The sequence below is a fragment of the Haplochromis burtoni genome, unplaced genomic scaffold (genome assembly GCF_018398535.1).
Source record: "Haplochromis burtoni strain Fernald_Lab_line unplaced genomic scaffold, NCSU_Asbu1 Contig_47, whole genome shotgun sequence".
Classification (NCBI taxonomy): domain Eukaryota; kingdom Metazoa; phylum Chordata; class Actinopteri; order Cichliformes; family Cichlidae; genus Haplochromis; species Haplochromis burtoni.
Window position 1 is genome coordinate 2,461,753 of NW_024582408.1, and position 26,219 is coordinate 2,487,971.

A 26,219-nucleotide genomic window follows, 5' to 3' on the forward strand; every position below is an offset into this window, starting at 1 on the left:
GGGGAATATGTGAGTAACATCTCTGCGCAAACAGCGGAGTGAATCACTCTTTCTCTCAACTTCACACACTACCTGGGAGGGCAAAGATTAGTTTGCGAGCACCGTCTATGTCCAACGTGGCAAAAGTTGTTGGGAGACTGGAAAAAAAGACAGAAACAAACATAATTTCTAAATTCTCCACCGGCTGTCATTTTACACCACATGACTCCTTCTGCATGTCATTTGTATGTATTGTTTGTGAAGCACTTTTGAAGCGGATTCTTTTTCTTACCCTGGTTTCATGAACACACGACCAAAATGGATCTGAGCATGAAGATCGATATCCAGCACCTGCTTAAGGTAGTCCTAAAAATGATGTTAGAAAGAAAGAAAATTAAAATCCTTAAAAATACTCAACAGACATGAAGAACAAGTACTCCAAAAAATGTGTTTCATAAAATAATGAACTCAAACGAACTGTGAAGCTCAGCTGTCTGGCTATCAGCTACCACATGGTGTCAGTACAACACAACTCTACCACTGGACTTTCTGCCACTATACCTTCTCTCCCATAGACACTCCTCCTGAGGTGATGATGACATCAGCACGGCTGATGCCTTCATTCAGAGCGTTGAGAAGGTCATCGGGGCTGCAGGGCACAGACAAACATATACATACAAATGTCAAGCCCCCCGTGACATCCAGGACAGAGAAATCACAGAAAATGAGAAAACTGGCCTATCTTTGGATAAGTACACAGGGCTTATTAAAAGGACAAAAGCATAGCTAAAGGGAACTGTGGCAGAGGCAAGATCTGACGGCATACTTGTCTCCCACGATGCCCAGATTGATAGTGGGGTAGCCATGTTCCTGAATTGTGGCCAACAGGGTGGAGCGATTGCTGTCCCTGATCTTTCCAGGATGGAGGTCATCTTCTGGGTTCAGAAGCTATCGCCCAAACAAATCACATGTTAGAAACTCCTATTTGATGGCAATCTTTTATTATTAGTTGTGAAAATCATTAAATAAATCGTTCTGCATCTTTTTGATTTGATTTGATCTGGTAAGTAAAGAAATAATTATTCTGCTGGAAGATGAGACAATATTATAATCCTTATGCAAACTTTTTATTTTTGTACCCAGTCATGTAGTTACTATATTTAACATGCTCTCTGTACTGAATAAATCTGCTTTGGTTCTATTACCCTTGAGTTAAAAATGCTGCATAAAATAATACTTTAAAACTGAGAAAAAAACACTTTCTGAAGTTTCAAATTAGCAACACCCATCTGTTGTTCGTGCTAAAGTTAGTGTCATCTAAACCAATGCACTTTAAAGATGTCAGCTTGGCCTCTGGGAACTTGTGAGGTGCTCTTGTCACCATTTTGTCACATTTTAAGACTAAACAGTAGAACATGACTGACACATTTAAAAGTCTGAAATACACAATGTTGCAACAGACAGATTTCCTTAACATTTACTGCGTGTAATTATGTAAGAGTCTTTACAAAAATAATATGAAAATGCTTTTTAAAAATAAACATTTTAATTGCACGATTATTTTTACGATCCGCCTGACTCTTCTTCTTGTATTACAAACCCACCTGTCACCATGTTGTCAACCTGGTCTTTCATCATATTCATTACTTTTTAAATGCTCATTTATTGGCTGTTATCAATGCAGACACTGATATATCAGAAAAAGCTAATATCAGCCAATATCTTAGAGTCACTGCTTTTCCATTGCCCCTCTCCTTTTCTTAGTCCTTCCATGAGATGAACACGGGCATATGCATGTGGTTCATGCAGTCTTTCAGCTTCATGTTCTAAAAGCGCTACGCTTAACTGATGGTGCCACCACATCTTACTTCCATGTGGCACCATGACACTCTTTATAGCACATCACCTGATCAGGTTGGAAAAGAGCTACAATTAGCCAAAGTCTGCCGTCATGGATTAGGTTTTGTAATATCTGAAACTGGAACACTGAAGAGGTACAGAAGTCTAGTTGTATCTTAAAATCTTTGAATCACAACATGTTAAAAGGATATCATGGATTTTTTTTGTCCACTGCCACCAAAATAAGTGCTCATGAATAAAATGTAGCTGCATCTAATCCTCTACTTCATAAGACGGCAGATGAGTGAAATATGCTAACAAACAGGTGATAAAGTTTAAATATGGGTCTGCACGGCCCTGAAAATGGAGAGCTATGCATATTCATGCACCCCATGAAATTTAAACTGCGCATTAGTCACACAGAAAATGCACAAATCTGACTCTACTGTTTAAACGAAACCACCTGGTCACAGATAAACACGTTCTTCACAACTGAAAGCACATGTGAAACAGCTGACTGCACATTCACTTCTAAATGATGTTCTGTTGTCGCCAGCCAAAGCAAACAATGGTGATTGTGCATAAATATGAACGTGGTGTGTTGTTAGGAAAAAAAGGCATACTGTTGTACCTTTCGCAGCCAAGTCGAGAGGCATAATTCACCACAACAAAAACTAAGATTTTCTTAACCTTTACCTCATTTCCTGTGGACATGACGGCCACCACAGGGAATTTTTGGACCTCCACCTCTGTAACTCCAACAGTGGCCAGGAGGCCAATTTCAGATGGGCCCATATGGGTGCCCTTGGCCAGCACGCACTCGCCACGCTTGATGTCGTGACCGATAGGCCTATGAAGAGATGAGCACTAAACATTTAAAGCCTGCAAGAACAAGGGTACTGCTACATTCACCATAGATGTTCTGGTAAAGACATGAAATGTGTTCTAAGTATCTGTTTTCCTTCAGTCTTCATCATTATTATAATGTTAAATAAAGAACAATAATAATCAAAAACATGCAGACAGACAGAATTATAATAACGGCAGTAGTAGTGGTGCACTATACCTTGCATTAATCTTTTTCAAGTTAACTCCCAACAGTGTCTTCCAGCCTTACAGTATTTAATAAGTATAATACATAACAAACATCTCAGTCACGGACTAACCTGATGTCCTGCCCTGGGCGAGCTTGTACTAGGATTCGTACCTCCAGCTCCTCCGTCCCCTACCGGAAAAACATTTATCACATTGAACAGGCTGGGTCAGTGACAGATAAGAAAATGATGCTTTCAGTATTCTGTCCATTTCTAGGTTAAAAGACACTATATTGCCAAAAGTAGTCACTTGTTTCCCTTCACACATATATGAACTTGAGTGGCATCCCATTCCTAATCCATAAGGTTTAACATTATGCTGATCCGCTGTTTGCAGCTATGAGAAGTTTGAATTCTTCTGGGAGGGCTTTTCATAGGTTTGTTTATGGGAATTTTTGACCATTCCTCCTAGATGCACATTTGTGAGGTCAGACAGTGTTAGATGAGAAGGCCTGGCTCACAGTCTCCGCTCTAATTGATCCCAAAGGTGGTCTGTCGGGTTGAGGTCATGACTCTGTGCTGGCCAGTAAAGTTCTTCCACACCAAATTTGTTTACTGTCTTTATGAACTGCTTTGGTCTGCAGTCATGTTGAAACAGGAAGAGGCTATCCCCAAACTGCTATCCCACAAATTTGAGAGCTTGAAATTGTCCATGACTGGAGCCCATCCCAGATGTCACAGGGTGACGGGCACATAGTGGACATGTCACCAGTCTCTTGCAGCTCCAACACATAGACAATTAACCTAGCATTCATGTATTTGGAATTTGGGAAGCAGTTGCAGTACACAGAGAGAATCCCAACCGATCACTGCCTGAACCAGACTGCCTGAGCATGGTTCTCCTGGAGCTTTCTTCCTGTTAAAATTGAGTTTTTCCTTCCGACTGTCGCCAAGTGCTAGGTCATGGGGGTCAGCTGATCGTTAGGGTTTTCTTGTCTTTACCTTACAACATAAAGTTATTTGAGTTTACTGCTGTTGTAATTTGGCACTATATGAATAAAACTGAACTGAATTAAATGAAACCTTTCACAGGTTTGGGTTAAAGACAACCTTATAGGATGGTTATAATGAAGTTTTTAATAAAGATACTGGCATGTTAAAAAGGAAGTGAGACAAAAGCTTGGGCTTGAGGGCGCCATGGATGTTTGGCTTCTAATGTTTTTCTTCTCTTGACCAAGCTAACATCAGCTTGGAATGGATTTCCTTTTATGGCCAGGTGTGCCCTTAGCTGTGTCTGTGGTGTGGAATTGGTGCTTACATGTAGTGGGCATTGCTTGCAATAGCCAGGTGAGGGGCAACCAATTAAAAGAAAGCAGGCCTCGGGCCTTAAAGAGACATGCGCTTAACAATCTTGTTCAGACAGTAGATGAACCCAGACACTGCATCAAAGGCCAGTATATAATAATAATTATTACTTTTTAAAACTATGAATCATGGAAAACTGAGTAGTTTTAGATTCAAAATATGAAGCTGGAAATGAGCATACTAAGGCCTTTTAGCGTTCTGATTCTGACTGTCCTTCATTTAGCATGAAACTTCACGCTCACGTCTTCTGATTCGCGGAGGAGCTCGGTATCTTCCACCTGGACTACAGCGTCTGCCCCACAGGGTATAGGGGCACCCGTCGTCACCCTCATCACTTGGCCAGGCATCACTGTCTGGGTGGGCTGTGCAAACACAGAAAGGTAAACATAAGTCAAAGATACAGGAAAGGACAAACAATATCATGTCAAATTTCAAACACTGGGTTAACGTTTAACCCATAGGTGTTATGGAATAAATGACGGACTGTTTGTGACTGAAGTAATCTATACAATAAAACAGAAAACTGACTTTATGTACATCATAATTGCAATTTTAAGAGCTTATAAAGGCAAACAGGAAACAGATGCTTGAATGTGGGGTGATGCTGTTTGAGAGGAGATGTGAGGGGTTGTCGAAAATATGTCAGGCTTACTTTTGTCTCAGTGATCTCATGTGTTTACACTTTGACTTTCTGGCCATGCTTTGGTGCGAAGGGCTTTTCATCACCTGCTAAGGGAACACACTGATGTGCAATTACAGGCTGGTCAAGGCATAAGGTGAAGGGCAAAAGTGAAGTACTTTATTTTCATATCCAGCTTATGTGGGTGTTTGTGTGAGACCGACTGTGTGAGTGAGGGTGTCTTTGTGTGCTTGCAGAGGTGTCAGCGTGGACACAAACCTGCTCTCCAGCTTGGGACTCTCCAATGATGAAGCGGTCGCCTGGGCCGTCAGCCGCTAGAATAAAAGAAAGATTGAAAAGTATTACGCACGAGTGCAGGTGAAAACCTGTGGGTGTGTGGGAGTGTGTATTGAGCTGAGTCATTTCTTTTGGTAAAATACAGTGGGAAATGATAAAAACAAGATCTGGGGGGAAAAGTTTATTAAACATCTCCAAAATAGACACAAACAGTACTACCAGGGCAAGCAGATTTTTACAGTTTTAATCAAAAATCAGTCTGATAGCCTTTGCACAGCCCAACCCTTATTGTTACTGCAGCCAAGTACTGTAACCGACCAGAGCAAACGCAAAAATTGAGAAATCAAGAATCATTTTTAGCATCCCTCTTTATCAATTAACAAACACACAGAAAGAGGAACGAAAGTCATCACAAGATGCTCTTTGAACACGGATATACTGCATCCTTTGACATTAAAAATGTCCTTGCCGGGTGAATCTGCCATTCTCTTTAGTGCAGAAAGTTTAAAAAATCCCATTGATGACATCAAAAATCTGTTTTGACATGAAGAGGTTTTTCACATTTTTGGGAAAAACCTGAGAGCCATGATGGAAATATAAGTTTCTATGGGTTTTTATGGAGCATCTCTCCTCATCTAACTCTGCTTCATACCAATGCAGTTCTTAGTATTAACATCTACTGCATTTATACCTGTTCACACTACACACGTAGCAGAACCCAGGACTTCCCTGATCACTTTTTGGATGTTAACCAAGGCTAATTTGTCAGCTTCTTGGTGCTTTTTATTACTTAAAGTGACAATAAAAGGCAGAAGCTACACTTTGGTAAAAGGAAAAATTCAAGCTCTAGACAACAGACTCCTTTCAGACCCATATTTTAAGCACTATAATTTCTAAAAAACACACGTATCCTTTAGCAGGCAACAGGCCCTTAGGACAGATGCAGAAAATCCTGAGAGATCTGTGGTATTCTTCTCCTCCTACTCGTTCAGTAGGAACCAACAGCAGATGTTATGTACAGGAGGTTTTGAGCTGCCTGAAGTCAGCGAGTTGTCACCCTGTTCTTCAGGTTAACAGAGCCCTCAGTGCTTTGCAGGACTCCCTTCATTTAAAATACTGACAGAAAATCTCAACCAACGTCTTCTGAATCTCACCTAGAAAAACACTAGAAAGGAGTTCTAACAGCCATAAGGATGAAACTCTGAGAGTTGGATGTCTGAACAAAGGTAAATCCTCCACCATTTGAGAATTATCTCTTGCCACCTGGCAGCTGTGGAGGACAGCCTCGTTTATGTACAATAATTGAAAGGATCACCGTTCAATCACAGCGACAGAAAAAGCCTTTACATTGTCCCACAAGCAGTTTTTTCCTGCTCCGGTGTCCTGCAGTGATCTCACTGGGACAGAAACAGTTAGTCCTTCTGCAGGATCACTGCTCTGTTACACAGCAGTGACTTTACGAATAAGATGACATGACAGGCACGTACAGCTGCGTCAATGTGAGGTAGAATTCAAAAAGTAACCTTGATTAGTTTTCTTATTTCATAATTGTCTTTTCAACTGTCAGATTTCACTATTAAAGCTTTGTCTCTGTTATACCTTATAAATATGCTCAGATCAGTTGAAAAAATTCTGCAGCAGTGCCTAACGGGAATCAATCACAATCCGCCATGTGAGGAAGGACGTGTGAGTGCACAGTATTTCCTCAAAATAATGTGCAATCTATTTACACTATTTAATTGTATCAAAAGGTTGCACATCTTTTCAGGTTTGTACTTGCTTCAGTTTCAGTCCATCAACTTTTTAATAGTGCTGTCAGCGTTAATCTCGTTAAAATTACCTTTTAACGGCATAACCGCATTAATGCGGCAAATCTCCGTTAGCAAGTTAGCACGGATCACCCTGTGCGTGGGGCTGCACGGTGTCAATGCATTAGCGCGGTTAGCTTGTTAACACGTTAGCTTCATTCTCAGTCCATCAACTTTTTAATAGTGCTGTCAACGTTAATCTCGTTAAAAGCGCGTTAACGCCATAACCACATTACGCATTAACGAGCTAACCGTGCTAACGCGTTGACGCTGTGCAGCATGGGGTGATCCGCGCTAACGGAGATTTGCCACATGCAGCAATTTTAACGAGATTAACGCTGACACCACTAGTCTTAAGTATATGCACTGCTTTTGAAGTGATCCACTTCTTTATGTTACTTTTGTTTAACTAGATCGGCAAAGCATAATCAGTACAGTTTTGAATTTTTCTTTAGTTTTAATTTTTAAATGAATATTTTATTTCCATTTAGTTTCAGTTAGTCAGTAATTAGTAGTAATTTTCAATAATTTTTGATATTTTTTATATATAATAAAAATGATAATGAGGCACAAACGTGTATATAAATTTAATAATAAAAAAAAAACTACAGACATTTCCTGAATATTTAGGATTTTCTTTTAGGTAAGGTTTGTAACAGTATTGTTTCAGTTAGTGTTTATGTTTTCTTGTGACTTTGTAAAATGTAATTTTATAAATGGTTTCCATTTAATAATTACATATAACCATGCAAAGTTTGCAGTAACGAACACCTGGTTAAGCAGGCCTTCTGTCTCATTGCTCTCACGGTAATAACAAGAGGTAAAAAAGGACCCGTAAACAACTAAAAATAAACATAAATTTGTTTGATTTTGATTGATTGATTGATTGAATCTTTATTTTGAACATGTTGAAAAAGTACAACAAAATAGAATTAAAAGAGACAAATGAACAAAGCAAAACAAAAGGAAAACGAGCAACCACAACTCCAAATAAAGTTCATGTTCAAAAAGGAGCAGGAAGAAGCATAAGCTTATTTAATCCCACCCCTTTTCCACTATATAGTATCAATAGACTACAAAAATACCTCCTTGCAATTACATTATATGTCATGTGTAATTTTTTTTTTTTTTTTTTATATATACATATATGTTTCTGTCTATCCATACATACGTATATACACATACGCACATATACACATTTTCACCTCAAGGATACACAACCTACAAAAATATATATATACCCATACCAACATACCCGTGCACCCGCACACACATGAAAATATTAGACAAGAACACCCTATCAAATCTCTACCTTTCCCTGTACCCTGTAAAAACCATATCCTTAAACCGCTTTTTAAACTGCGCCATGCTTGGACATTGCTTCATATCTTTACTTAGTCTGTTCCACAGCTTCACTCCACACACAGAGATGCAAAAACTTTTTAATGTTGTACGGATACGAGGATGTTTTAAATTTAATTCCCCCCTCAAATTGTATCCCCGTTCCCTTTTAGAAAACATTTTTAGAATATTGTCAGGAAGCAGGTTATTTATTGCTTTATATATAATTTGTGCAGTGAGAAAATGAACCAGATCTGTGAATTTTAGAATTTTTGATTTTAAGAATAGTGGATTTGTATGATCTCTGTAACCAGTTTTATGGATTATCCTTAAGGCCCTTTTTTGTAATATAAAGATTGATGATAGCGAACATTTGTAAGTATTGCCCCAAACCTCTGCACAGTAATTCAAATACGGTGCAATCAGGGAACAATAGAGAATGTGGAGTGCTTTGTGGTCCAGAATGTGTTTTACTTTACTCAAGATTGAGACACTTCTTGAAATTTTGTTATGTATATGATTTATATGAGACTTCCAGTTTAATTTATCATCTATAATCACACCAAGAAACTTATGTTCAAGTACTCTTTCAATTTCCACACCATCTACATGAATCTGCACTTGTGCATTTCTAAGGGAATTCCCAAATAAGATAATTTTAGTTTTACTTAGATTTAGCGATAGTTTGTTCCTGTTAAACCATTTTTTAATTTTGCACATTTCTGAAGTAATTGTATCCAGCAGCTCCTTTAGATTCCCTCCAGAACAAAAAATATTTGTGTCATCTGCAAATAATACCAATTTTAATATATCAGATGCCTTACAAATATCATTTATATAAATAATAAATAATTTTGGACCCAGTACAGAGCCCTGTGGAACACCACAAGCAATGTCCAAGCATGATGAGGAATGGACACCCAGCTTCACAAATTGTTTCCTGTCACTTAAATAATTTTTCACCCATTGCAGTACAACCCCCCTGATCCCGTACCGTTCCAATTTATTAATTAATATGTCATGATTGATTGTGTCGAATGCTTTCTTGAGATCCAGAAATACTCCAGCTGCATACTGTTTCTGATCTATAGCATTTGTAATCTCCTCAATTGATTCGATTAATGCAAGGTTTGTAACAGTATTGTTTCAGTTAGTGTTTATGTTTTCTTGTGACTTTGTAAAATGTAATTTTATAAATGGTTTCCATTTAATAATTACATATAACCATGCAAAGTTTGCAGTAACGAACACCTGGTTAAGCAGGCCTTCTGTCTCATTGCTCTCACGGTAATAACAAGAGGTAAAAAAGGACCCGTAAACAACTAAAAATAAACATAAATGTGTTTGATTTTTAGGTAAGATGTGTCATTTGAACACAACAAGGGCTATATATCATAAATAACAGTATAATCCTTGCAACATTTACACTTATGTACATTTTTGATAAACTGAGGCTAAGATCCAAAGTACTAAATACTGAAAGGATGTCAGATGGATGGGCAACAAAATGTGGCAAAGACAAGAATGAGAGGATATTATTCAATCAGCATTACCTGCCGTAATTGATGTTACCTACCTCTCACAGCATAACCGTCCTTGACAGAAGCAGGGAAGGGTGGCAGGTTGTCTTTGGCGTAAACGTCCTGAGCCAGGACTCGACCCATCCCATCTGTAGAAGAAGAGGAAAAACATGAGTGTGGAGTGGAGAGGCTGGTTGAAGATTGGTGGAAGGAGAGAGCAAAAGTTAGAGAGAGAAAGAGAGACAGAGTGCATAGAGGGTGAAACAGTGCATCTGATGAAGATACAGAGAAATGTTTGAGCTGGAGGTGTGTATATATGTGTGTGTGGTTTGTGTGTGTGTGTGTGTGTGTGTGTGTGTGTGTGTGTGTGTTGTGTGTGTGTGTGTGTGTGCATGTTTTAAAGAGAGCCATAGTGTGACACCACGCATCAGCATCTCTCTGCATGACTCACCGCCTAACCTGCACACACGGACATGTACTTGCACACTGCGCTATTTTACCTCAGTTTACCGATTTGCACACCGCAAGTGGGGGCTTGCAAATGTTCATGTGCACATTTCTTTAGCATTTCCAACAGCCAGACAACTTAAAAAATGTCAGGGAGGAAAAACAGAGCCTCTTCACTGAGACAATGGCTCAGAGAAAGTAAAGGAAGGAAAGAAAGACATAGAAGTCAGAAGGGAGAGTGGGTGGAGGGAGAAAAAAAGATCCAGGCACTAGCACTAAAATACCTTAAGCTGCTGTGTGCCTATATATAGCTGAGCCTTCATGCTGTGATTATGTGGGTGTTAATATGAAGATCTAAGCTTTGATATCAACGAGTTTAAGGGGAAAAAATATGCATGTGCATACCGACACCCACACACATGCAGATGACAGGAATACTGAGCTGCTGTACATAATGCATCTCCATCATGGATAAAGGCACACATGCTCGTGTCCAAATCCTCCCATCTTTTCTCTATATTAACAGTATTTAAATTGGTGTATTTTTACACACAAGCTGGAACTGAAAAGCTTGTTAAAACCATGTGCTGAAGCTGAGCTGTGACTAATAATAGAACAGAGGTGATGTCTTGTTGCAGCAGAAAAGTGCACGTTTGATAAGGTGCTTTTCAAAAAGAAGAACCTCTTTTTGTAAGACGTTCTGGACACCAGTCTAAGCCAGCGATTCCCAGCATTTCTGAGGCCAATAAGATTGAACCTCACACCACCTCGTCTGTTGAAGTGTATCAGTTTAAACTTATAAAAGCAGATGTGGTTAAAATAATGTCTCATTCAGTTGAAATGCAAATGTTTACGTCAGTAATTTGAAAAGTAGTGTGAGCTAATACGTATCGGAAAAATAAAGTAAAAAACACAAAAAACAAAACAGGTTTATTAAATCTTTTAATGTCTACGATTTCTGCTTAAGAAATAGCCCTATTTAAGAACAATAACACTGGTTATTATGACAGGAAAATAGGAACTAAATGAATTTTTTGTTTTGTTGTTTTGACAAATGCGCTCACTTTCTTAACTAAAACTTGATGAAATGACTCACTCTCATGCCTTTGCAGAAAAGTACATTTAAAGCCAGTGAGGTTAGCCCAGCGTTTAGCCTGAAAACAAGGGCAGACTAAACTAAAACTGCTCTGAAGTAAAAAATCTGAAGGTCTCTGTGTTTAAAACCAACCAAGTGTAACCGAGCATGTTGTTTTTCTCCCTGTTTCAATTGCTGGGCTAAGTTAACCTCCAGATAGTTAGGGCTTCATAATTCACATGCAGATAAATATTTCTGTCTAATTCCGGGCGTGAAAGAGAGTAAGCATTTCAAACTATTCCTTTAAAGTGTTTTAGACTGTTTAGCATTAAATATTAAACTGTCAAGAACTTCATATTTAAGTACTGAATCACAGCAACTGTCTCTATGATACAATAAGAAAGATAAACAGGGATCTAGTATTACTTTATACTATTCCTCCAGTAATAGCTTACGTAGAAATATGTAGTAACCAATTATAACAATAAAATCAGCGCTAGACACCTCTAATTCAATACTCACTATATACAAAAAATGCAGAATACACATCCATTAGCAAACACACACACACTGTTCTAAATCCAGCAGGGGAGCTGCTCCAGCTGTTGACTGTCTAAATATTTCATCTCTCAAATCCCCCCATTCTCTCTTCCTTACCCAACTGTCCGCCTCCCAGCTGTGCTCTTGCAAATCCTGCAATCCAGTCCCCTATTCCATAACATGAAACATCACTTTACACCTGGAAAACGAAAGCGCTCCTGCTACCATCATTGATCTAGAAGTCATGTGCACTGCAGGCCATTATTGCCGCCAGTCTTTGCTACGGTTTCTACAGATGAATTAAAGACTGTGTTTTCACCTCCAGCCCTCAGCTTGACTCTGTGTCATCCTCCGCTGGCACTTAAGCCACTCTGCCAGAAGGATGACAAGACCCTCAGGTGCTAAACCTACTTGTCTTGCAAGTTTGTACCTTAGAATCTGGATGTCTGTTTAGACTTGTAAGCACACAATGCAAAAATACTGCTACAGTTAACTCATACAGCGACATGAACACACAAGCAGTAATGTGTACATACAAATGTCATGACAGACACTGAGAATTATATAAACAGGAATTAGTTTTGCAACTGCATTAAAAATTGTTACTATTTTGACCACTTGGGGGCAGCGGAAATGAGCTGTAAATAATCCTGGTATACTATCAACTTTGAAAATTACTGGCTTTAGCTATTTGCTACACAAAAGTTATATATAGACCCATATACCCATGAAGCAAAAGCTAGCTTCAGCCTCAATTTGTCTCTTGATGTGTTGTGATCTCAATTTCAAATGCCTCAAGTAACAAAAACATTAGTTTCACTCTTCTTTTGACATAATATTGGGGCCACAATTCTGATAATTTTTGCTTTTGTAGAATTCAGTTCTGTTTAGCTGAAATGTACTCTGATGGAAACACGGTAGCGCTCTTATGGCTAAGGAATAAAGCTACAATCACGTGGATGTCACTGTCGGTTACAGAGAAATAAAACGAAACTCCAACCTGGTACATGTTAATAAATGAATAAACAAACAAATGCATCAGGTGAGCAAAAAATTGGATCCATTGTCTGTATAAAGTGTCTCACAAGCTGTGGGAAGTCAAACAACACACGCAAGTCATTTGTTTGTTATGCATTTGACCTTGTAGCAAAGACAATCTGAGTCTGTGTGACTGACAGCGTGGCCTGCGTACAGGAACTGCTGATTAAGTGAGGTGTCTAGTTGTGAACAGGTGGTGTTTAGATGCTGTCATGTGTACTTAGCAATCAGAAAGGAGTACCACCACAACATCCCAGCATCTATATGAGCTGGAGATGCAAAAAAAGGAAAGACTTACAAACTAGGAGCTTTTCTGTAGCAGCATGGCTACAGGCTTTAAAGGGTAACCACCTATCTGTCCTCCTCACCCCTGTAGTTGATGATCTCAGTGCCCAGGACTGCAGTCATCTCTAGCACAGTGATGAAGGCCTTGTCCATGGAGGTTAGGGGGAAGGGGGACATACGGTGCCTCCGGGCCACCTTGGTGATGTCCACAGCACTATGACCTGAGACGATGTGAAACATACAGATGTAGTCATAAAATCCACAAAATCAGGTTTAATTCTCCATGTTAAATTTGAACAATTAAAAAAAAAAAGAAGAGAAAAAGTATTTATTTTTATTTAGACACTTTGAAAGAGGAAGACTGGAAGATAAGGAAGGAGAAGAGTGAGAACTCTACTGGGATTCACTCCCAAGGCAGCAGGCATCTACGTGGCTCTAAAAGCAGGGAACTGAACAACTCTGAACAACAATTTTAAAATCTCAAACAGAACCTCGCACTCTGGATTTTCAGCTGTTAAGTCCAGAGTCTACATGACATACAGTTAAAATGCACAAATTATCATTATAAAAAAAGGATATATCATCTAATATGTCTTCACACCATGGTAAGAAAACTGGATTAAGACGACTTATTTTTGCTGCATGTAGGCATATATGTGCTATTTGAATGCCATGAGGAGGGACTGGCAAAAAACAGTCCTGTTTGTTTGTTCCTGTGAAACGCAGCTGGATGACAGAGGTGCTCGATAGCAGCCATGTTGGTCTAATAATACCTCTCTAATAATTCCAAAGGTAAAAGGAACAAAGCAAGGTGTAACTAATGTGTAATCTGCTCTCTCTTTCTTTCTCTCTTTATCTCTCTCTGCCTCGCTCTCCCTCTGCCTCACAGCGAAGAATAGACGCCGTGCTTTGATTTCCCTTGACCCAATTTCTCTCCTTTAAACATACACTTACGCTTCCACAGCATATTCTGATGCTTAACATGAGGCTTAACAACCTCTGGCAAAACATCACAAACACACAGGGACATGTAAATGCAACACAGAAGCCACACACACACACACTTAAAATCTATCTGAGTGTTAGAGGGCACACTCTGTGACGTGCAGATGTGAAACGTGAAAGTTGGTGCTTACTTGATCTTAGGATATTTTCTTTGCTGCTGCATCGTGACTGCACCTGGGGATTGAGAGGGTGATTGGGAACGAAAGACAAGAAAGGGCAAAAGGAAAGAGAAAAGGAAAGAGAGAGAGAGAGAGCAGAGGTGGTGGTAATTTGAGATAAACCAAGCTGCTCTTTTCACATGCTTGAAATGACAAGCTGTTTATACAACAGTCAGAAGCACTGGCAAGAGCTTGCGTCACACTACACTGTGCACTTTGTCCTGCTGCTGGGAGATGGTTACATCTCCCCCATGACCATTATGATCACTTACGGTACACTACATCATCATATCACAGGTGGTTGTCACACTGATAAATGCACTGACATGTCACACTATAATTAAAGCACTTTAAAGAATATACGGACAAAGGCAGCAACATACAGAGTGACAATATTGTATCACAAGATGTTTTAACTGTGCTACAGTGTAACACCAAATGTAGTGGAAATGTAGTGCTGAGTTACGATAGTGGCTGTTCAGATGTGGCGCAAGAGGGTTCAGATTTCTCTGGAAATTGCTGATGCTGCGTTTGAACGCTACCCGTGATCTACGGCAAGGTGGGGAGGAGAGCAGAGCGGGTTAAAACTGGGCTGAGTTTCCCAAAAACAACCTGAGGCTGGAGCTCAGGTGCTGTCCATGGTTGAGAGAAGGCACGTGGAGCTTGTAATTTTCCTATAAAACTCTTAACTTCCTCATGTATAATCAGTGTTGCCAAAATTAGCAATAATTGCATTTACATTTCCCATTGACTTCTGTCTTCCTGCTTGAGTGGCCTCTCTGGATTTTTGAAGTTTATTTTGGAGGCTATTGCTGTGCCCCTGCTCTATACAACATAGTAAATGTGCACAGTATGGGTGAGAAATTTAAATTTTAAACATTACCGTTTCAATCAAACTTTGTTATACAGACTTTATATAAAAGATAAAAAGAAGATGATGTTGTATTTAATAATAATGTAACGTGAAAGTCTGTAAACTCTGTAATTGTCCAATGGACTTCAGGATAATCAGACTTTTCTTTCCAACTAGAGGAGCTGTCTCATTATTTCAATTATCTGTTCAAAGATCTTTTATTTACAGTCTATGGTTGGTTATTGTTTTTGTGCTATAGGAAATCAACCTGTTGGAAATTATTTGGATGGCAACATCAGTACTGAACCAAAAATAAAACAAAAAATGCTTCCTGTTTCTCAAATACAATTTTAGGACAATTCTCAAGTTTTACTTCCAATCGTCAGTAAAAATGTTTCCTAAAGGGCTTGCGAAAGCTTTGGCGACCTCCAGGAAGAGCTGATGGAGGATGGAGACAGTGACCAGGAGAGGGAAGTCTGGGCATCTCTTTCTAGACTGTTGCCCCCTGCCACCCGGATCAGGAGAAGTGGTAGAAAATGGTAGAAGACGATCAATTGTCAATACTTCCTGCCTTCTTTTGTGCAAGACAGTAACGTTTTAGAAAATTGTCATGTTTGCTGACATTTATAAAACAATGAGTTAAAACAATGAAACTTCTCAACTGTAAACACATTACATGCCAAAAGGAATGTAGTGTGTGTCTGGAACACAGTTTTGTTCCCAATTTTAAGTACCTTTATTCTGCTTTACATTTAGTAATTTAGTCCAAGACTAGCTGCTAGTGAAAGAAAAGAGATGTGATGCCAAGCAGCACCGATCCATGGACATGCTACTGCTCTAGCCTCCTGTCTCTTTTAGCTGTGTTTCTGGAAATCAAGCAACGCTTTGATGCTTTTATGTTAAAATGTTGTAGCGCACCTTTAAAAAGGAAGATGCTGGCTTGCAGTAATAAGCATGCTTTTGGGAAACTCAGCCTTAGGGAACGATAAATAAGGGAAGAAGAATCACAGGAGGCACTTTGTTAAGCTAGTTTGGCACATAATCAGAAAGTAATTATTCTTTAGACACATACACAAATAGAGGTCCGGTTGGATACACTGGAGTGCAAGTATGGGATTTGTGCCAATGTTGTCCACTTCTTTGGTTTTGGCTCTCCCTTTGTCTTCTCGCCTGCTCATTAGTCTGGCTGTCTTTCAACCTTAATATTCAGATTTGTCAACTGACATAGCTGATTGTACTCTGGCAGTCATTATCTGTCTGCGCTAACATGTCTTTCAATCCCTCTGGGCTCTGAAAGTCCTCTGAAACTCAGTAACTTCTATGACCCGTGGTTATCATAAAAGTTGGGTGTGGGCAGTGTGCTGTGTATGGAGAACCAAAACACCCACGGTGAAGGTGAAAGTCTCTCTACTCACCCACCCACCCCTCTCTTTCTCCTCCCCTCCCTCAATGCCTAATACTGTGACACCACTGGGCACCAAACAGCCAAGGTGAGAAGGTGGTAAATGGGAGGTGAGGCAAAGGTGGATGGGATGGTGGAGAAGGAGGGATGGACAGGCAGAGAGATAGAGGAGACAGGTAGATAGATAGACAGGGAGGGTGGGGGTGGAAGGATGAGGATCAGCGTGACGTGGTCCCACAGCCCAGAAAGAAACAAACAAAAACAGGAAGCACAGACTAGACAGACTTCACTAAACTACAGAGCCGAGACATAGCAGAAAAGAGGGAAAAGAGGGAGAAAAGAACGAAAACAATAAAGACCATTAGAGCGGCCTGATGGCATCTACTTAACAGACATCCAGCACACCAGACATAGCTACTGAAAGCAGAGCATGTTAACCGGAGAGACAGAAACAGAGAAAGATGAGCAGATGGAAGAAGAGCGAGAGAAACAAAGAGAGAAAGCGAACAATAAGAGACAGGAAAGTGTGCGTGGGAGACTGAGAAAAGAGGAACCCTAACAGACCGGACAGAGAAAACAACTAGACAAAGAGTGATGTAGAGTGAGCGACAGATTGAGTACAAGAAACAGACCAGTGGCAACAGACAGAGAAAGAGAGGGAGTGAGAGCTAGAGAGATAGCTAGGCAAGCGAGTAGGGGGGTGGGGTGGGGTGGGGAGGTACAAAGAGCAGGACATTTGTTTTGCGCGCTCCTCGGAGGAGGGTGAGGGGGGGAGAAGGGGAAGAGGGGAAAGAGGAGAGGGGGCGGGGGCGGGATAGTTACTCGAGAGCTGAAGGTCCTCCTGCGATCATCTTTAAGCCCCTCCAACCTACACTGGAGCTAGTGGAGATAAAGCATCGAATCACAGGCATCAGTGCATCTGTCCCAGCAACCAGAACACCACAGACAGACAGACAAGACACACAGACGGACGGACGGACAAACGGACAGACAGGCATCCACTACAACAAGCAACCCTAGCAGGAGCTGGGGGCAGAGGAGCAGAAAGGAGAGAAAGAAGGAAAAAGAGCTAAAGAGAAAGGTGGCATAAAGCAGGGCCATAAAGAATGAACATCTAGTGGCTTTTTGGCTTCCTGAAAACTTTCGCTGAGGTTCATGTTGTGATTATGCTGATCCGGAAATAATGGATGCGCTCTATAACGATCCGAAGTTATAATAACATATTAAACCGCGATGCTTTAAAAATGTTCAGTTACAAAAAATGATAACAGAGCAGATTTTTTTCTTTTTCACTGGGAAAGCTTGACTTACTACACTGTATCGTAAACCTCTGATGCAGTGCTGGAGCAGAGCCACTTCTGCCTTTCAATCTAGTCCCAGTCCCGATGTCAACAGTTCCTGCATGCCGCCGAGGGAATTTCTTGGATAAGTAGCCCTCATGTGTTCCTACTTTGTGTCCAGCAAATTTAATGTAGCCATTGAAGCCATGTCCACCAAGGTTTTCACAATTAACTAACACTAAAATAAAAGCTAAAATTAGATGTGAAAAAACATTTTAGTTAACTAACTTTTGAAAAACAAATTAAACTAAATGAAAGAAAATTGAGTTTTTAAAAAAAAACTTTAGTTAATTTTTTAACTAAAAATGTAGTAGAGATATACTTAGTTGTAGTGTTTATTAGACTGGTAAAATAGTTTATTACAACTTGTCTGATGAGTCTCAAAATACATAATATACATGTATAATGGGTCTACAATACTATGACACACTATGGATCAACCGCTTTAAAAAAGTTATGTGTTTCTGAAGTAATATACATACTAATTGTCATAAATTTTCCCTCTGACATGTGCCCTCCATACAATAATAATTAAACTGACTAAAACAAACACTGAAACTAATAAAAAACTAAACTAAAACTAAACATTTTCAAACAAAATAACTGAAAAGAAAATTCACTCTGTAGACTAAGGGAAACTAAACTGAAAAAAGAAGACAAAAAAAGTCAAAATGAAATAAAAATAAAAACAAATTAGCAAATACAACTGTATAATAAATTGCTATAATAAGGCTATTACTTTGAGGGCGACTGACATCTTTTATTTAATGTAGATTTTTATTATTAAAAAAGAAAAAAAGAAAAAAAAACCTTTCTTAAAAAAATACCTGAACATGTGTGGACGTAGCCTTAGATTATAACCCTACAACGACACAATTTAGGCGGACAGAACACGTGAATAAAACACCAGTTTCCCCTTCAGCTTTTTAACCCCCATACTGCCATGTTGGTAAGTTGTATACCCATATTGACATTTATAAACAATTTTCAGCAGATGCAAATGCTAACGAAGTTTTAGTTTAGGCTGGCAGCAGATAGGTCACCACGCAGATGGACTACCTAATATTTTGAGGACTAGCAGTAACACAACAACTGTAATTGAGTTTGCTGAGTTGCTAACCCTTTCAATACTGACATTAGTGCTTAAGAGTCTAATTTCTGGATTTAAAATGCCTCATCATATTTACAATTTTACCACTTTCTCTTAGTTGGTACAAGCTTTTTTCAGCGGATGCCATGATGGCAACAGCTCATGCTAGCAAATTTGTGCTGAAGCTCGAAAGCCCTTATATTTCTTTTATATAACACTATATATAAGAGAGAGAGCAAGCGAGAGAGTGATAGAGACAGGGATAGAAACAGAAAGAAACAGAGAGAGGCAGGCATGAAAAAACAAAAAAGGACAAAGGTGGGGATTAAGGGGGCTAATTACAGCTACAGCAAGGCACAGATCAAACTTGCAGACATTGAAAAGCACATATGAAAACTAGCGACTGACAGCTAGGGCATTTTTTTGTACAAAGTGTGCCATTCCAAGAACACTAGGACTAGGACATCTAAAAAAAAAAGAAAAAAAAAAGCATAACAATTACATCAAAATCTTACTGCCTAACTGGTCTCCTTAAACACACAGATAAACCACAAAGATCAAGTTTTCTTCTTCTACCTAACCCAGTTTCACACTCTGTCCTGTAGTAATGGATCATTAGTCTGTCTTGCAGCAATATACGGTCACCATTAGCTAGCACATAGCGGAAAAACCTCAATGCAATGTGGAGTGATGACACTAATGCTGACACAGGTTGAAAACAAAACCTCAGTATGGCAAAAAATAGCTCAGAAGAAAAGATCATACCATCAGAGAGCCATGGGGAAAGACAGTTTGCATATGGAGATGAACACGGGAAAAAAGCTACAGGGGGATGTGTTAGAGGCGAGGAGGATACATGGAGAATGAGTACAAAGGCAGACTGGGATGTTTTGGACGTTTAGAGGAAAGGCATAAAAGCAGACTGTCAAACATTCTCGCACTCATTTCTAATCTACCCTTCACTGCAATCCCCTGTTACTGGTGAGAGACCGACCAAGTGAGAGAAGAGAATGGGCTTGTATGAGGGATGCAAATTTTAACAGGCACACATCATACACGCAAGAACAACAGTTTCAAAACTCCCTGGATAAGCAAAAATAAAGGAAATAAAAAGCAGGCAGTTTTCACATTCATGTGTTAGTGTTTGCAACCAAGCATTAGGCATGTTGCAGGGAATGCAGACACACACGCAAATGGAAAAACCACCGGCTTTCGTGCCAGAAACACTAAGCGCTCTAAACGGCAACCTTGCCGTCACCGCGGAAACAGCCTGACAACGGGTTGTCATGGAGATCTGCCCGGAAGATCAATGGGCTGGGGAGCAGGTGATGGTTCTGTGTACGGACACAGAATAGCGAGCACGGCCAGGTCAGCGAGACACGTGGCCCGGCATCTGTGAGCCGCCCGGGGAAAAATCGATGGGGCCAATAACTAGCCGGCTAAGGAGATGTTCCAGGAAATGATGGGATGCAACTGCCGCGGTGCTGAGCTCAGCACAAAAACAAAGGAGCTGTCAGACAAATTATGCAAAAAGGGGAAGATTAATACATCCTCTGCAAGGAGGAGAAGGCTGTGACAGGGCATGGAGGCTTGCTGTAAACTGGCTTCAACCGCCTCACCCCTTGTGACGGAGTGAGAGAGGGATGGAGCAGAGGACAAAATGCCAGGATGATAGAGACAGAGTAGTAGAGGGCAGGGGGAAATGCTACTGTGGCAATCCAGAGCGATGGCTTCAACCTCCTGGATAGTGCACTCATGGCTTCCCGTGGGGAGGTCAGTTACTGTTCAGTGATCCCTCTGTGAATCCAGCAGCACACTGGCATATCCATATCAGGCACAAACACACAAATACGTTGCATCCTGTGCAGAAACCAGGCACTGACACACACATCAAACCTGACAAATGACCAGATGGGGGGGTGAATGGAAGAGAATGAGTGCTGGTGGAGTTCTTGAGATTGAGGCATGGAGAAGAAATGTTGCAAACTATTGAAGATGGTGGTACACAGGACAACTTATAGACTAAAATCAGATGGAAATCAGTGTCCAAATACATCTGACTTTGGAAAACACTTCATTTTGTCTTTTTGCCCATGTGTATCACCACTGCACTTCTAAATCTGAACCTAGCTCTGCATGGCTCAGGCAACAGACACCTCTGCTGTAGAAATATGCAACATGTGGACGTGTCCTATGTGTGTTTGTGTTCATTCAACAAGATCCCTTTTACACCTGCTATACATGATTTGATTTGTGTCCACACAGGTCATGCAGAGAATATAGACTGGCCTTTACATTTGCAGCTGGTAATATTAAGCTTTCTACTTATTTGCAAGTAATTTCCAAGTAATCTACTTTATATGCAATTCAGTTTGGAGCAAACCGGCAGACTTAAACACTCAAAAGTTAGTTTGTTAAGTTTTAGGCTGACCAATTGAGATGGCGGGAACAGTCTCACCCTGCAGTGATCTCTTGCATTTAGATATGTTTCATATCTCTGTCTCTCAACTTAACATAAGCAGTTAGATACTGTCTATTACTAAAGTAGTGCCAAGTTCTCACCTGCTCCAGTGCTGCAGGTACATGCTATAGCAAAGTGAAGCCCATTGCAATCTAAAATACAGCGTGCGCCTCTCTGTCCCTCCATCAGCCTTCCTGTCTGTGTACGTGAATGCTTGTGCATGTCACTAGTGTGGTTAGGTGCTCAGTGGGATGCCAGTGGCCTGCATGCCGGTAGAGAAGAAGTTGCTAGAAGGTTAGCGGGTTTACCTGGTCCAAGGTAGAGTACCTTGACTTGAGCGTGATGACCTCATCCAGGTGAGCCCTGAATTCTCTCCGTGAGGCCTGGGGGAAGCCACAGGATAGTCACTCACCTTCATAACATACACACGCATGCGTATACACACACACGTACAGACGACAGGCATACACTCCCACTCGGACTGTTGCAACACATCAGATACTAGTGTTTTAAACACAGCTGCACACACAGTCTGCTAATTTAGCATACTAATGCAACAAATACACACACACACACACACACACACACACACACACACACACACACACACACACACACACACACACACGCCAGAACACACACATAGAATGACATACATTCGGCAGTCAGACCAATTTAAATAAATTTAAAAAAAAGTGGCAAACAAGTCACTGGAAAACTGCCAAAAAACTCAACATAAGGAATGACGGATGAAAAACAAAATCAGTTCAGTGAATCTGACAACAGTTCCAGGTGAGCTCTGCTAGCATAAATACATTTTTGAACTAACGTGAATGTTAAAGAAGTGAACCCAAGCGCGTGCTTGACCCTTGGCCCTACTCAACGCCGTGCTCGGTGTCTTTGTTTTGTTTTAATGATGTACATTAAAAAAAAGAGATTAAGCTTTATTAATTTAATTAGTTATTTTTATTTCTTAACTCATTTAGTTACAAATAAATATTAGAAACCATGCCTCTAAGTGCGTAATTATTTAAATTTTATACCCTGAGACCATAAGTTCTATTAAAATCAATAAAATAAAAAGACATATATATCTTATTTTTTAAGATGAGATTAAGATGGCCACCAAAAATATGAAATTACACATAAATACAACTTTAAATGATACGGAAAGTACCTGAGTAGGCCTGTGCTGGGAGCACTGCAAAAATTTCTAAATTACCTCAAATATACTGCACATTGGGCATTTCTGTGCTGCAGTACCTTGTTACTTATATGCATCCCATTCCAGTACATGACAAGATCAGCCTAAGTCTAAAGCAAGATTAAGACTAATGGCATACATAGCACACTAAATAGGCAACAATTACTTTTGAGTTAATGTCCGATTTTGCATTTCAAAATAAAACAAGATAAAAAGTTACCTCTAATGCATTAGTGCTGAAAAAAAAAATTGAAATTGAAATGTGCATTAGCTCGCTAGATAATTTATTTTTAAACACGTATTCAAAATCTGTAGTTTCATTACTGTGCAATTACAGTTAATCAATGGGCTTCAATATCACAGTGGACAGCGCCAGCACCATTTGACGCCCTGCACAGAGGTCATTTCTTTATCACTCACTGATCAGAGTCACTTGGGGCCATGACCAGTGTGCCAAGCACAGCAAAGCTGCGAAGCTTATATTTACCGGGCCTTTTCTCTTTTACGAGCTGATGAATGTGTGTCAGCGAGGCACTTTAAAAAGAACTGAAGTGCATACACAGAGGGAGAGAAACATACTTTGTTTGTGCAACCAGTATCACTTTCATTCAAATACATAATTCAAGCAACTTTCAACTTCACTTGTGAGGTTGAAACGTGTTTGAGTAATATGCCAAGTGATGGACGTTTGTTTATTCTGGAGGCTGTGTGTGCATGGAAACCAGGCAAAGGGTTAGATACAGTATGTGTATGAGAATCAGACAACATTTCACTACAAGACTCAAATACGCACAAAAACACAGGGAGAAAAACAAAGGATTGTGGGTTGTGTGTCAAAAAACACAGAGAGACAGCAGGAGTGTAGCAGGCAAGTCAGCATACACACAAGGGAAAGGAAAGGAGGCAGGAAGCAGTCATGCCAGGCAGGAAATTAGAGGTGCTGTTGGAGAGGGAAGGAGTAGGAACTGATGCCACCATGATGACCGTAACGATGCTTTAGAACACATGCAGGAGTACCTCAGCAATGCTTAGGGTGGATGAACAGGAGGGGAGCCGCGCCTGGTGCCGCGAGAGAGAGGAGGGGAGAAGAGAAGAGGTTTAACAGAGCCAAAGCCGGGTTGAGCGGGGCACAGAGGCACACAGAGACTGGCGGGTGGAGCGGACAGCGCCCTCTGTCTTTCAGGAGGACATCTGCATGACAGCTCTCTGTGTGACTGTCTCAGGTAGGCCATAGCAGCCAAGGGCATGAAGGACAAGACAGGACAGGTCAGGACAGCAGGTAGGAGTTACATGGGGATTCATTCCCCATCAGAACAATAGGAGAACAGGTTTCACAGGAACAAAATAATAAAAATATCACACATTAATGTAACATTTTCTTAGCCTCTCAATGCATTTTCCAGAATTGTCATGTTTTTAAAATTGACCAGAGAGAATCCACATGTATCCACAAAGCTCTCGCTACTTTCTGCTAAGCCCTTTCCAGAAATCTGAATGACCAACCTATTTCCATTCCCACGGTGGCAGATCCATCCATGCATATCTGTGAAACACCAAGTTCCACTTGCACCACAGATAAACACAGGGTGTCCTTCAGCATTGGGGCATGTTATAAGAATACCCAGGCAGGTTTCTCACTCCCAGTCTGTCAAATTAAGTCTAACTGAACAATTTTAAAATCATTACTGATACAGACATTTGAAAATCCAATATATCTTCTTTTTAGACACAAAACATAAACAGATTTCCCCAATCCTTGCTAAGAGAATATGACAATGCAATTTAAAAAATATTGTTTTGCTGTCGCAGCATGTCGGTGATTACTCATTTATAGGGCTTTGGAGCGTGATGTCACGGGAGGGGGCGTGACCGCCGAAGCGCCATTTTAGCAGGCCAAACAAAGGGCTAAAGGAGCGAAAACACACAGATAGCATCAGCAATGGTTCGCACTTGCTGTGTTGTCGGTTGTAATGTGAGACTACTACCCGACTTTACTGCTTTCCCCATGGACTTTGCAAAGTGCCCTCTGGTGGACAGACTATGCAACATAACCGTTAATAATTCAGTTAAAGAGTGTTTCTACCATCTCCATTGTTCTTTTACATTTCTCATCAACTGGCTATTATAAATGCTGATAATGATTTCCTGTTTTTCACCAAGCAGAGGGTGAAAGCAATAGTAAAAAAGCACATGTGAAGAAAATGAATTAGCGACTGAAAAAAATAAATAAATTGCAAAACTCAAAGATTTAAAACACCACTCCTAACATGGCCACACTAATGCCAGAGGACACCTTTCGCATGTCTCTGCAACACCAGGGATGAAAATGTGTTCAAATAAATGGTTGCAAAACTAGATTATCCCATCATTTTGTATGTCACCATCCTAGACCAGGGCACTTTGTGTAAAAGCAAATATCAGTGTGATATAGGGCATGTATAACACACTCATTTGCTGTTGACTATACACTACTCGAACACAAGGTTTTACGTCACATGTAGTAGAAGAACTGAATTCACCAGAGGTGCCATTTGAACTGAAAAAGAATGCAAACCTGACCACAACACAGTAAAAATGTCAGTTCTACAGTCAAGACAGATGTCAGTCACGGATCCAACATGCCTCCAACTGCAGTTTCACATCACATGTGACATACTGTTAAAAGGACTCCGTAAGCCAAAAGCACATGGGGAATAAATGAGGCAGTGTAATTTATTTCTACCATCCCCAGGTATCACCTGTTACTGCTCCACTGGGGTCACCCATGATTGGTGTATTTTTATTCAAGCTGTGGTACAACACTTTAATAACAATCCCTTCGCCAAAAGGCACATGAAATTTTTTATTAACTCCCCTAATGAAGCTAGAAGGAGGTTATGTCTCAGCCTATTTTAGGGTGATATTTCAGGACGGTGCTCGTAGATTATCCAGTTTATCTTACTTTAGAGACACTGAATCGTTAGATTCATCAGATTTCAGAGATCAGATTAATTTGATTTATTAAGATGATCATGTGCTAGTCGGAAAGCCAATCCCTGTGTCTATGACAACTGCTCTACAGCCTTTCATTCATGTGCTAGTTTGCCAAAATATCCCAAACAAAAACTGCACATAAACGCAGCCATCTGGGTCGGCTGTTTGTTTCTGGTCGAAGAGCCTTCCAGCTATGACATATCACTGGGAAACCCATTTAGAAGTATTACATCTAGTTCCCAAATAATGCCTAACATGAAAGCAAAGCTCAGTATGAATTATTAGCAAAGTCATTAGACAGTTCCTGACTTTTCCTCATGAATCAGTAACATTTCAGATTATATAATAAATAGCCTTTGTAAAGCAGCACTGTGAAGGAGATGAGCATCTCATCCTTCCTAATTGAAATGCTCTACATTCACAGCAGTTGCCCTCATGTGGCTCACAGCTCAGATAATGGACACTGGCAGGAAACCATAGGAGGTTACAAATTGAAACTCAGAAGTAAACTACACAAGGTTTTCCTAAATACTGTAGTGGTGAGGT

The 26,219-nt window shown here is 40.2% G+C and overlaps 1 protein-coding gene across 8 annotated transcripts in view; it reads right to left on the reverse strand.

The window, feature by feature from the left end:
- gphnb (gephyrin b) overlaps nt 1-26,219 on the reverse strand; it is a 122,204-nt gene that overhangs the window by 3,502 nt on the left and 92,483 nt on the right. Inside the window, exons 9-22 of one of the 8 annotated variants that reach the window (XM_042220371.1) lie at nt 23,718-23,759; nt 21,805-21,879; nt 17,428-17,484; nt 14,324-14,366; nt 13,271-13,408; nt 9,859-9,951; nt 5,116-5,171; nt 4,460-4,579; nt 2,985-3,043; nt 2,515-2,668; nt 806-927; nt 541-628; nt 272-345; nt 73-137 (exon numbers count right to left, since the gene is read on the reverse strand). In XM_042220371.1, coding sequence (XP_042076305.1) covers nt 73-137; nt 272-345; nt 541-628; nt 806-927; nt 2,515-2,668; nt 2,985-3,043; nt 4,460-4,579; nt 5,116-5,171; nt 9,859-9,951; nt 13,271-13,408; nt 14,324-14,366; nt 17,428-17,484; nt 21,805-21,879; nt 23,718-23,759 — 1,186 coding nt within the window. Of the gene's footprint in view, nt 1-69; nt 138-271; nt 346-540; nt 629-805; nt 928-2,514; nt 2,669-2,984; nt 3,044-4,459; nt 4,580-5,115; nt 5,172-9,858; nt 9,952-13,270; nt 13,409-14,323; nt 14,367-17,427; nt 17,485-21,804; nt 21,880-23,717; nt 23,760-26,219 lie in introns of all 8 variants that reach the window. The other 7 variants (XM_042220370.1, XM_042220372.1, XM_042220373.1 and 4 more) reach the window with 7 other exon arrangements.